The sequence below is a fragment of the Anser cygnoides genome, chromosome 5 (genome assembly GCF_040182565.1).
Source record: "Anser cygnoides isolate HZ-2024a breed goose chromosome 5, Taihu_goose_T2T_genome, whole genome shotgun sequence".
Taxonomy (NCBI): Eukaryota; Metazoa; Chordata; class Aves; order Anseriformes; family Anatidae; genus Anser; species Anser cygnoides.
In genome coordinates this window covers 32,496,903-32,510,052 of record NC_089877.1, presented here as the reverse complement: position 1 = coordinate 32,510,052, position 13,150 = coordinate 32,496,903, and the positions used below count along the sequence as shown (strand labels likewise).

The 13,150-nt window shown below is 41.4% G+C and overlaps 1 protein-coding gene across 1 annotated transcript in view; it reads right to left on the bottom strand.

The window, feature by feature from the left end:
• Positions 1-429: 429 nt before the first annotated feature.
• LOC106043002 (uncharacterized) overlaps positions 430-13,150 on the bottom strand; it is a 56,174-nt gene continuing 43,453 nt past the window's right edge. The window contains exons 27-43 of the mRNA XM_048065172.2: positions 12,998-13,129; positions 10,682-10,722; positions 9,950-9,992; positions 9,471-9,537; positions 9,109-9,278; positions 8,880-8,966; positions 7,828-7,865; positions 7,414-7,549; positions 6,529-6,665; positions 5,868-6,090; positions 5,060-5,174; positions 4,542-4,679; positions 3,647-3,754; positions 2,739-2,930; positions 2,071-2,237; positions 1,508-1,694; positions 430-975 (exon numbers count right to left, since the gene is read on the bottom strand). Of these exons, the coding sequence (XP_047921129.2) occupies positions 767-975; positions 1,508-1,694; positions 2,071-2,237; positions 2,739-2,930; positions 3,647-3,754; positions 4,542-4,679; positions 5,060-5,174; positions 5,868-6,090; positions 6,529-6,665; positions 7,414-7,549; positions 7,828-7,865; positions 8,880-8,966; positions 9,109-9,278; positions 9,471-9,537; positions 9,950-9,992; positions 10,682-10,722; positions 12,998-13,129 (2,190 nt within the window). The 3' untranslated portion in view covers positions 430-766. The remainder of the gene's footprint in view (positions 976-1,507; positions 1,695-2,070; positions 2,238-2,738; positions 2,931-3,646; positions 3,755-4,541; positions 4,680-5,059; positions 5,175-5,867; positions 6,091-6,528; positions 6,666-7,413; positions 7,550-7,827; positions 7,866-8,879; positions 8,967-9,108; positions 9,279-9,470; positions 9,538-9,949; positions 9,993-10,681; positions 10,723-12,997; positions 13,130-13,150) is intronic.

The following is a 13,150-nucleotide window of genomic DNA, read 5'->3' as shown; positions in this document are numbered from 1 at the left end:
AACAGTGAGGGCAGACAGAGCTGAAAAATTCAGGGGCCTGCACATACTTGCTTTCATTTTCATGGGGATTAAAGCCAGCAGAGTGTTATTCTGTTCAACTTGTACTTCTACTTGCTATGCTACCACCCCTCACACCAGGAGCAGGAAGGAGGGGGGCGTAGCCAAGAAGCAGGCAGAAAGTGCACAGAGAAGCTTGGTGGTCAAGCAGTAGAACCCTTCAGCAAACATTGTTTTGCTTTCTTCATTGATCTGGTACTCATAGCCCATGCCTCCTCTGCCTCTGTCCAAAGCCACCCTCAGGGGTGATGTGTGCCCTCAGGATGCTGTATGACATGTGCCTCTCTTTAGACACTTGTCTACCATGTGCCACAGACCTGGCCCACAGGCTGTTTCTGGCCTCACCACCACCTCACAAACACAAAGCACAAGTTGTGTTAATAAAATATGCCTTTAATGTGGTCTGCCCTGAACATGTTAGACTTAAGCATTTCGGATTTTTTCTCAAGGCTACTAGCACCATGCTCATGATCATCTCTGCAAATGCTTCCTCCTGATTCTCCATATTGTGCACCATGTAACAAACTGTTCTCCACATAGCTCAATTGCAATGAGTTGTTGCAGTGAAATTCTTTGGGAAATAAAGTGTCTGTTCAGTCTCCTCTTCATTTGAGCAGGAATCCCTTGAAGCCTGCTGGTTGATTGTAAGGGAGTCTCAGTCTTTCAGGGGGTCACAAAGGAGTACAAAAGCATCATCTCTTTTCTGCCATTATTTCCTCTTCTGTCTTTTCCTTTCCACTGCTGTGTGCAAGGCCTGCATAATGAGGTCCTCATTATTCAGGATGTTGTATTCACCCAGCTGAACCAGACGGTCATATGCCTTCTCAGTATATGTGACTGAATATGTTGAATAAGGGGAACAGCGGCCATAGAGATCAACTTTGCCATCCTCCATCTCTGACTCAGAGCGCTTCTGACCTAAGACAAAGAGGTGACAAATCACTGCTGAGAGATGGGAATTACACTGGTCATAAGAAAGCAAGCTCACAGAGCAGGGAAAGGAGATATCTCATCACAGAGTGAGTTCATAATAGAAATTGTTCTTGTGTGAATGTTTGTTTGTTTGTTTAAACTAATAACTCTTTTTCAAACTGACAGCTCAATCCCTGGCTCAAGTGGATATCATCTGCTTCATATGATGATGGCAGAAAAATGGTAATTATTGCTCTTACATGGGTCTACACTGCAGTTCTGAGCTGTGCCTCTGCACATGTAGATATATCAATGCTAACTGCAAACTAACCAGCTTGGGGATTGAAACAGTGCAGCCAAGGCAGTAAATCTGTCTTGGGTTAAAAAAAAAAAAAAAAAAAAAAAGTAACCTTAAGCAACAGAGAGGTTTGATTTATTGAAACGAACCAACTGTGAAGTTTAGGAGTTGGAGTATTAAACTCCTTTAATAGACTGACCGTAACATCAACCTATTTTTTTAACATGCTTGATTCCTTACCTGGTGCTTTGTATTTTTGGAAGGTATCGTTAATTAGTGGGAAAAATAACAGTATTGGTGCTCCTGGAGACTCAGTGCCTTCAAAGAGGTAACATTCCTTCAAGTTTTTCCTGTCTTCTTCACTCAAGTCCACCTTGGGAAATAGGATGCCCTGTTCTGAACAGTACTTGCAGGTCTGGTCCAGAGCCTGGATCAATGAACAGAGCAATACCAAGACTTAAAGAAGAAGATAGGCTCATAATTTCTTTGGCATCCGGTACCAAAGCGGACATTTTCCAAGCTGGCTGTGAGAGAGCTCTAAAACCCCCATGGCAAAGCATTGTAAAAGCAGAGAGAAGGTATTTGTTTTCCCCGAGTTCTTAGCACAAAACAGTCATTTTGTACAAGAAAAACAAACGAGAATATGTACAAACTATAAATGGAGTATTACACTGCAGAATTAAGCTAAAAGTACTAGCAGTTAAGACTTCCAGTAGAAGCAATATAGAAAGCATCTAAGTGTTAAAAGATTCTAGATATGCAGTAGTTGAAGAAAAAATAGAGACTGCTTCAATTTATCTCACCAGTATCTGTGATCCTGCACTGTAATTTAAATGCAGGATGACATCCACCTTTCTCTCTGGTTTTAGAAGCGGCATGACGCTTGTATTGATGAAAAATCCTGTATCTACTAGAGACAAGTATTCTTCTGATTGTGTCAGCTGGTTGGGAAATGTGTCTAACACCGTATCTAAAAAGAAATATATATATTATTGTAAGTGCAGTAGGTCAAAACTGGTTAACCTGTTTTCTGCTCTTAGACCACAACTGCAGAGTCCTAACTGGTGACTGCCTTCTGGGAAGGGGGATTTGTCATATCCCTTCTCTTCTGCTTTCCCACCTCCAGCCACAGCTTTGGACCTGCATTAGCAACATCAAATGGAGGTGTTTCTTTTGCCTACCACCAAGTGTGTCATGTCTTCAACCAGAGGAAGCAAGGACCACCATCAGATCCTGGTGTCCCAACCTCACGAGATGTGTGCTGATGGCAAATTCTTGGGGTGGAGCTCAACTGCACCAAGCTACATCCCAGTGTGCCACAAATGACTGACTTAATAGCGATTCTGCCCAAACATGGTCTCTAGCCATGAAGAATGGGTTTAATATCTAATCTGTCTTTTCATTTTTTTTTGTTTGCTAATTCTCTTCCCAGGCACAGAGGTCCTCCCCTGCTTTTCTCAGCTGTCTCCACCTTTCCATCTGCGGAAATGCTTGTTCTCCAGGTAGTCGTTATGCATCTGAAAGCCCTTCAGAAAGTTGTGCTCCTGGGCAACAGAGAAGCGGTCAGTGAGAGCGTCGCGGATAATGCTGCTGAGGGGGCCAGCGGGGGTGAACAGGCGAGTCTTCAGCTCATGGGGCTTCAGTGGTAGAAGAGGTTCTTCCTCTGCACAGTGAGAGACGGTTAAATTTTACCTGCCTAGAGCAAGGTAACCCCCCAGAATATCAAAAATAAGGAATAAAAAACAGTGTTTTCTTTATTTAAAAAGCCTGGGATGAAAAGACTTGATGAGCACAAATGACAAAGTAGAAAAAGAAAATGAAATGCTACTCCTGCCAGCAAATATCATTTCCTTACACAGTCCAGATTTGGATAGAAAACAAGACCCAGCATCAAGCAGCAATAAAAATCTGTACCAGATATCCTCATGGAAAGGACTGAAGGCAGGCTTTGGAAAAGCCTGTTTCCAAAACTTTGTACAAGAAAAGACTTTGTACAAGAAAAGACAAGAAAAACTTGTAAAACAAAAAACTGTTGTACTTGTTTGCATTACAGTAGCTCCTGCTTAAGGTAGTCAACATCCTTTTGCTTTATTAATAATCTACAGATCAATCTCATTAATTCCAAACATTTTACTCTTCTGCCAAATCAGTGTTTAGCCCTCAATGAGTACATACACAGGACTGGAGATTTTTTCTTTATGCTTCACCATATGAGACTTTGAAAATGATTCCTTTGGAAAGGCAAAGTGACCTTTGAAGAAACATGTCAAAAAATGCCAAATATACAGTGTACATTTCACATAGCAGATGGGTATGACAGTTTATCTAACATTAAATCTAACAATAAATACACAGTAGGGAAGAAGTATGATAACTAACCTATATTGTCCATTTTGTCCTGGGTCCACCTGTGCCAGAAATCCTCTGATGAATGGGACAAATTCCAGATGTATAACACATTCAGTGAAAATAAACTACTCCATATGCCTGTAAAAGAAAAGAGTTTTCTAACTCCAGCATTCTCATATCATAGATCTCAGAACTGTTATCGTGAGATAAAATTCACAAGGTTTATGCTTTTCTTTAGCTTGTTTTAAATAAATGCTGCATCATTTTAACTTGTCCGTTGTTTTTTAAGCCTTATTTTGGTACCCACGTTTTGTCTTATGGACATATTTTATTTTAATAGATGGTGACATTTTTATGAATTCATGTGACTTAAGAAAGATGTATGCATTAGGCTAAAATAGTACAGTTTCTCCCTCACTCAAAGTCAAGTGGCCAGAGAAGACTGCATTTGAGCCACTGAATGTGTGGCCAAGGAAGGCTCTCTGGAGCGAGTGTGACCTAGCATGCTCAAACACATCATGATGCAGTGAAGAACCTGCATGAAGACTCATGTAGGCTGACAATAGGAAGCACACAAATTACTGACTACCTGTGAAACAGGCAAGAGGCAACATGCTTGGAGCTGCTCTGGAGGTCACCCTTTTGCAGTGGATTCCCGGGGACCTGGATTTTATTATTGGACTGGAAGCAGTACTATATTGTTACTGAAAACTAGCTTTAAAAAAGTCTGTCATTCAAAATTTTCTATTTTACAATAAACTGAATCCACTATACTAAGCATTAATTCATAATGAGATATATATTATCTCCAGTGAAACTACATTCCTGTCATGCACCTGTTCTTTATTTTACTGCTTAGTTTACATAGCTCACAACTTAAAATAAATAAATAAATAAATCAGATGTTTTCAAGACAATAGCTTACCTTCTAAGAAGCAGATCCGGGATTCAGGGAGCTTCCTCATTAACCGACCCATGAAGAACTCACTGCCAAAATCCTCAGACTGAACAAAAACTCCATATTTTTGCAATCCTACCTCATAAGGGGTGAACTCTACCCATTCTGTGAAAAGGAATGCAAAGAAGAAAACAATGTTTTATTACAGCCCCTTAACTGTGGATAAAAAAGTTGTCAACATGGGAATGAAAGGATGTAAAAATGAAAATCATTTCTACAGTTCATTCTAATATTTCAGACAAATAGCAAGGAGTTATAAGCATGATGACAATGAAAACCAGTGCATATGAAAAGTCTTTGGAATATTTTTGAGTCTGTTGTGTGGAAGGTCAAACTACCCAACCACAAGGACGTTATGCCAATATATACCAGATGAGGTTCTGGTCTTTAACAGAGAAGGGTTTTTTTAGTCTACTTAAAGAGACTGTCCTAGATTGACCAGTTTAAATATAAAGACAAATGGCTCTCAGAAATCTCGTAATTACCTTTGAAATCCAGAGTGCTATAGTTGCTCTTGACATTGACTGCAGTATAGATAGGCAAAGGGTTCTGACCACGATCAATGGCCCGTTGCTGATCAGACAGTTTATGGTTGTCCTTCTGTGATTCCAGAGATACGGTTATATTGAGACAAAAATTAGCAGAAGACTGTTTTCTCTGGATCTAAACTTGTAGGGCAATAAAAGCCCTGACTCTAATATATTACATGTGCTGGAGTTAAATTCTGAGATGTTCTGTATTTTCCAGAATTCCTGAGTGAGCACTGTTACCGAAATATCTGCAGGTCCTGGAGTGCCAGATTATTTGATGACCATTAGGATGAAAGTGGAAGGAAATGCTCGAGAGCAGAAAGCAATACTCAAGGCATAAAGCAACTTAATGTGTTATGCTACAAGTTTACATAAGACTTCTCACACATACTTCAAAAGTTTGCAGGTCCATTTGTTAATACCTTACATGGGCATTAAGATACTGTCTGTAATTTTGCTATTTCTAAACAAAATATTTACAAGAATATGCCAACAAATCTTAAGTTTTTTTTTTTCAAAATGTTAATTTTGCAGTTCTCTCAGAAAAAGATATTCAAAATATCAAAGCAAGAATGCTGTTTTCCACCATGGATGGATAGCTAAAAGAGTGCCACCAAATGTTTTGAAAATATCTGGGTGCTTGCATACGCACCATTTTGTAACAAATGACTTTTCTCAGAACAAATAAGAAAACATCATCTCTAGAAATTAATTTTCAGAAAAATGTAAGCCAATGTAAACTCTGCTTTATGACATACTGTACCCCATCATGCAACAAAGATTCCAGGACAAGCCCCCAGAGATCTATAAAAGATGTTTTGCGGCCCTCTCTTTTCCGTTGGCACAGCTGCTTTTTGTAATACTTCAAATACTCCAAGGAAAGGGAACTTATTTTGCATTTTGTCATATGTTTTCGAGCCTCGCTTATTTGCTTATCGAGATCCTTTTGTGACCAGTCAGCATCTCTGTACAAGTTTGACATGGTCCTAGGAAGAGGAAATATACATTGGAGAAGAACAAACAAACAAACAAACAAACAAGGTTTGATTAAGCAGCTAATAGCTAAATTTCATGCTTCTATTTTAAGATCTTTTTAAGTTCTATTTTAAGCAAAGGCTTCCACTCTGTAGTTGTGTGCTCCCCAAGAAATTATTGCTCTCTCTTTTAAAAGTCACAATCAGTATCTCTGTCAAAATGACTTGAGCAATTTTCCATGAGTTGTTTTTAGACAAACACTAATTTTCAGGCTGTTGTAAATTATGTGACTTTCCCCCATGAAAAGATTTTAATCTGTCATTGGAAGAACTAAAAACAGGGTAACTGAGCAGGTATCATAAGTGGACCACCGCTGTCAGCCCTGGCCTACCTCAGTGCATCAGTGTCTAGAGGAAGAAGGCCATGATGAACTGCCCAGTCCCACCTACCAAGTTGTACCAGACAAGCCAGTTAGGTATGTGGCACAGTCCAGGACGTGGAGTTTCTTGAGCCCCCGCAGACTGCCGTACAGTGCGGTCAAAGATCTCATCCCTCCTCCTGTAGTCATGATGGCAACCACTGGGGTCTGAGCAACACATGAACAGAAAGGGCTGGTGTCAGGCAGTGGGCTGCAGCCGGAGTGGGAGCTGCGTGCCCTGCCCTCAGCAGAGACCTCCTGTTATGGATAGCCTGATGCCATCACAAGCACCCAGTCACAAATAGCCTTCTAACTGATTTCTACTGAAACATAAAATACGATTTATTTTATAAAGGATGACAGGAATAAAAATAATTACATTTTTTACTCGGATAATTGACACTTGTCTCTAATGCATTTAACACTTGCTTGGTACAAAACAAAAGAAAATGCATTAATTCAAAACAAAAGTCGCAAAAGAGAGAAAGCATCAGTTGTAAATCGGGAATTAAAAAGAAATCTCACAGGTCAAAGAGAGGTTGACGGGAAATTTCAAGCATAGGTTGATGGTAAATTTTAAGCTAGAAATTGTAGCTCATTGTCAAGGAAAACAGCACTGGAAGAAAAAGCAATACACCTGGACTGGAACAGTGACATAGCAAAGGAGAAAATCAGAGTAAACCAAAGTAAGGTGCATTATTGGGACCCTTCATTGCCATGGCAGTGAGAAGCAATCAAGAGAGGGGAGTGCAGATTTTGCAACTTATCCAGGTTAGGTCTGATGCAGAGAAAAAAAGCTTTGACCCTTGGTGCCTCTGAGCCACCCAAGCTACTAATATAAAGAATATTCAATATCAAACTAGGTGTTCCCACTGCAAGGCATTCATTAGATGTTTTGAATGTTCACCATACAGACCTCATGGTCCAGCAAATCCTGTTCCAGATGCAGGACCTTCTTCAGAGCAGCAGCAACACACTTCTGCCTTTTGCATAGAAACTCTTTCTCCTGCACGCAGAGGTCAAACCCTAAGCGCACGTCAAGGTGGTCTGGGCTGGAGCACAGACAGGAAAAAAGCATATTGAATTTTATTACTGGCAGACAATCTCATAATCTCTAATACAAAAAATCTACTAAATTCACAAAGTACTGCATTTACAGGAAGATTCTTTCCTACACTCAAATAGGTACTCAGTGCCACATGAAATAATAATTGAAAGAGGAACTGCTAAATTTCCAGGCAGTTATTTAAAAAAAAAAAAAAAAAAGAAGAAGAAGGGAAGACATTCCTACAGATAAATTCAGAGAAACCTGCTGTCTGAAGTCTCTTACCAGTCTTCCGTCTTCGCATGTAAATCAAATCCTTTATCCTGGAAAGCAAGAATGCAAACAATGTAAGTGTAATAACCTGCTTCAGCACTCCTCCCTGCTGCCTCAAAAAGAGTTTTATCTTGTGCTGTCTTAGCGATGCAGATACAAACCAGGTTCCCTGAATAATTCAGCAGGGTATATGAATTGACTGCAATGTGTCAGGGATTTTGTTCAGTAGTTCCCAATATTTTGTAGTGAATGTAAGATCTGAGGCCAACTGCTGTTTACAGAGGAAAGTAATGATAATTTACACCTTACAGCCCCCTGCCAACATTACTTCTCCTGGGCTATCAAGAGGCAAACAGTCAGGTTACAGCCACACTAGTTTTACACAGCAGCATTTATTCCTCCTTTTCTGCAGCTTATGCCCTACAAAAGCTGTGTTCCTTTGATTCTAAATGGATTTTCTGTAAGTATGGATCTAAAACTGCTTTGCAAAGCACGGTCAGCATGAGCAAGAGACCGTTGCTACCTCTGTTAGTTCAGGTACCCCACACGTGTGAGAGGAGGAAAAGCAGATTATCCAAATTTAGCATGAAGTAAGGTCAGGATGGAGTAACAACATCCTCTGTATTCCCACATCCATTCAAAGAGAACAAGACACAGCCTGGCATTATTACCCAAAGACCCACCAGTACTCAATTGTGGCATTGTTTTTCGCATGCTTTCATCCCTGAAAATACCCTGGTAATCACCAGAGCATTTCAAAATGATCAAATGGGTCAGGAGCTCCCAGTTTCCTCAGGTAGAAACTGAGGCCTCTGCTCTGCAGACCTTGCTTGCCTGATTCCCATTACCCAAACCAGTGCTAAGAGGGTGGGACTCCCAGTCCCATGCAGAGTCACCAGGCTGTCCTGCAGTGAGACCAGTCTTCCCAATGGTAGGGAGATGCACTGGCAAGGACAGGGAAGAGCTGGAATAGACCCCTGCAGGTGGAGCTCCAAGGGACTGTTCACTGGGGGTGCAGACTTCCAGGCTCAGGCTCCTCAACCCTCAAACAAGCAGGCACTCACCTCTGCTAAGATCATGCTTTTTCCACTTGGAAGGGAATGAAGTTCCATGTTTGGAAAGGCTGATTTTGTACCACACAAACGAGAGTGCTGAAAAGATATAAATATATCCAAGTTTATAATATAAAGCAACGTTACTCTCTTTACACAGAAGCAAATGAATGTTACTATTTATGGTGCATGTTATTCTACATGCCACTGCTATGCTTTATGAAGTCCAGTAATAACATACGTAGGAGGGAGGTGGTTTCTTCCCTGGTAGCGTAACATCCAGCACTGGCTGCTTGTATTTGGCATAGTGGAATTTGGCAGGATAGGGGGAACCGAAGACTAGATCAGATCCCAGCCTAATGCCTTGGGTGCCCTCGTATGAGCCTTGCACCTTGAAGGAGAATTCTTTCTCTAGGGAAGTGACACAGAAGCAGACACAGCAGTTTTGTTATCAAAACCAGTAACACAAATCCTTACAACACCTAACACAAGGCTGTTCTCATCTTTTGATTTGATTTTTTTTTCAGTCTTACAATAAGCCATTTGCCTTCATAACATTAGCATGTCATGATTTAAAAACAGCTGATGGAAAAGTAACCTCACTTGATTTCCTCGCCTTTTTCTTCTTCTTCTCGGTCACCTGAACTTCCAGGCAGCAGACTTTGCGAGACTGTAAGAAATATGAGCAACAAAATACTTCACCGACAGGGAATTTTCCAGTTTGAGATTCTGCTTCCCAGTCCAAGCTCATACTGATGATGATACAAATGCTACATAGGCAGTGCACTGTGTCCCAAATAAAACATTTTTCTAAACCACAACCTTGATTGCAAATGCTGGCTGGAATAGCAATCTCTGAGAAATCAGACACAGGGCAAGGCTGGCAGTGGTGGTGTGGAGGAAGAGGGCTTGCAGAAGGGAGAAGGTAAGGATATGTACCATGAGGCAGATGACGATGAGGGAAATCACCACCTTTCAGCACCAGCTTTGTTATGTCAAAGGGTACGTTGGCCTGATGACTGTGAGTCAAGTGAAACAAGTGTGGCAACAGGACAAGAAAGATGACGAAAGATGACACTCACCACTAGTACTCCATTAGTAATGATGGTTTCAAGAGGGCCTGAACTAGGAAACAGAAAGAAAAACACATTTTTAATAACTCAGTATAATTACAGTTTAATTTATGAGCCACACCCTTCTTCTCATTTTCTTCTTGCTTATTTTTAGCTGTGTATTGGATCTGAAAGAAAAAAATCCAGGAGACTTGTGGCACAAGTTTCCTCACTGTGCCGTCAATGCACAGTTATTGTACCAGCTAGTCCAGTCCTGGGGCTGAGCAAACAAAAAAGGGTACTGCAGGGCCAAACTGTGCGGTGACTTTACGCTAAGCCCCAAGATGAGCCTGCAGATAGTTTTGCTGAATCCTGTTTTTGAAGAATTGCAATTTGTCTGAGATCAAAAATCCACTGATTATTCCATGTTCTGTTATGCTTTGAATAGAGGCAAATCTCCCTACAAATCTCAAAGGAACACATTACAGAACAGCAGTCCCACTATTCTGCTCTTAAATAATATTCATTGAAGTAGGCAAAGAAAAGATTTTAGGGTACTCTCCCTGCCTGCCTGAAGTTCATGGAAGGTCACCTGGCATGCACCAGTTTGTCAGCTCATACCACAGATTCCATGGGAAACCTTGTTAGTCATCAGCATCATCAAGGAATGATGCACTTCGGGCAATTATGCTAGATTAATCCGTGCCTTGGAATTGCTTTTTCCTTTTGCTACAGATTATGTTGCATTTCATGTTTACTCACATGTTATCCAATGCAAATCCCACCTCTAGTTCCTCTTTTCTCTGGAAAATAAAGAAAGGAAAAAGCATTTGGCACTGGTCTACTGGCATTTCTCATAATACAAGTCTCATTCTTATAATGTAGGTAAATACATTGTTCATGACTAGCAGAGCATTTAAAAAATGGGCATATACCACCTCTGGCCTGTCTGTCTTGAGCCTCAGGATTCTTTATAGCTGCTGTCTCTCACCAAGTCTGCCAGCAGGGAGAAAGAGGGTTTGCTGAGGTGAGCAGCCAAACCCTTCTGGTGCAAGGAGGGAAAATGGAGGCATGCAAAGCAGTTGTGGAAGAGGACAACCACTTTGGTAATACGTTGAGGGCACTGGGGCAAAGGTAAATCTAACATTAAGGTTTCCTCTGTGGGTGGGAGAGAAGGGCATAATTCCTCAGTAGAAGGCGGCGCTGAAGAGAGGAAAGCATAAGTGGGGACAGAAGGGATGACCAACAGAGAAACAAGATCATGCTGTAGGTTACTTATCTGCTCAAAGAGGGCAAGAATACTTACTACATTGAAGGCATCAAAAAGTTCTTAATATAGTGTGGTGGTTTTTCCCTGCTGGACAGCTAAACTCCACCACAACTGTTCTGTGGTTTCATAACACTATATATAGGGAAAAAATATTATGAAGGCCTGAAGATCATGAATTCTAACTCTTGTAGCTGTGCAAGTGCAGTAATGAAAGGTTTGGATATGGCACCTGTAATCACCTAGACTATAATGAGCTAGATTACAACCAGCAGAATATTTCTATTTCCATCAAGGGCTAGTGGAAGTCCATGCACTACTCCTCTCATATTTTGCAAAGAAAGAAATGTTCAAATAAGGCATTTAGAGATAATGAAGTGCAAAGCAGAGTTTGGATGTGTGTAGATAAGATCAACTGGATGGTGCATGACAGATGTACAAAAGACTAAAAGGGAAGTGGAAAAGGAGAGAGACTGGCCGAACACACAGGGAGATGGGATGCACCTTTTCATCTGTTAACCTCTGGTTGCTCAATCCTGATATTTGGTTACTCAAGTGTGACACTTGCTGGTGTCCCTGGACAACGAAGCCTGCCTGACAAGTGTGATGTTCAGTGAAGATACTGAATTGAGCAAGGTGGGGGTAGATCACCCTCTGGCCAAAGCAAGTTCAGAAACAGGCCCATTGCAACTGGCAGATGAACAATCAACAGCAGAGACTCACAAAACACTTAATTGGCCTTCCTGGTATCAGACAGTACCACTCCCATGGTTAACATGTGGGCTGGCTGGATGTGAAGTGCTGATATCCAAGGTTGCACATATAGATGCAACAGCTGATGCCTTGCATGTGGATCAGCTTGGTGCAGAGCACAGCACCAGTGATCCCACACAGAGAAAGCATCCATCTTCCTCATGCTTTCCACCCAGGGCATGGGGTGTTCCTCACAGCAAAAAACATCCCTTCGTGCACAAAGGTGCCCAGCAGGGACCCCTACCTAAGAGAGGCAGTAGGACTTTACTTCAGTACTCATTAATAACTATTGTTATTTTGATCTCCCTGGGAAACACTGAAAGCACATGAAGATTCTCCACAGAGATGTGCAGTGAACATTCAAATCTCTCAGCACCTCAGCTTTGGTGGTGGAAGTGCTGCTTGCACTGGATCAAGGTCCCAACACCCAGCCTTCTGATAAGATGGCCATCCCCTGCCACCATGCAGTGCATCCTGCCCTTTCAGCATGTCCTAAGCGGCTGTACAACATTGGCCCCAAAGTTTCAAACACAACTTTCAGAACCTCCCTGGACACTCAGGAGGAACACAGGAACATTTCTTGTTGCAAAGCTGAGTGACGTGACTTGGACACCTTATTTAAACGCCCACGCCACTGCCTGTAATTAGCAACAAGTCTGGTTCGACATTTGGTTCCGATCACAGAGCTATAACTTCCTAATTAGTAGGTTAAGTAACAAGTTATGACAAAAGCATCATGTGACTGTTATTGGTGTGGACACACTCCTGCAGGACCCTCAGCGGGGGTAGGCTCAACAAGGTGGTAATTTTGCAGAGACATTTACAGTTTGTTAGCTTCTTTGGTCAAATACATCCACACCAAACTTCAGTGTGCCTACAGATGCAGGAGTGAAGAGGTTTTCCCAAGTCAGAGTGGAAAAACTACTCCCTTTTATGTGACAGGGAAATCCATACGCAAGATGGAAAAAAGAAAGACGTTGCAAATAACATTTCAGACAGTAAAGCAGGCAAAAGAAATTTTTTTGTCAACCAATTCCATATCCTATTTCAGAACTCACCTGTGAATCACACTTGAAGTGCATGAAGACTTGTTTTCCCAGGGAAAGTTTGGCTATATCGAAATACACTGTGAAGAGGTGATCATCTTGAGTAACTACATCCTTATCATACAGCCCCAGCTCCAGCACATTCTGGGAAGAGAAGCACATTAT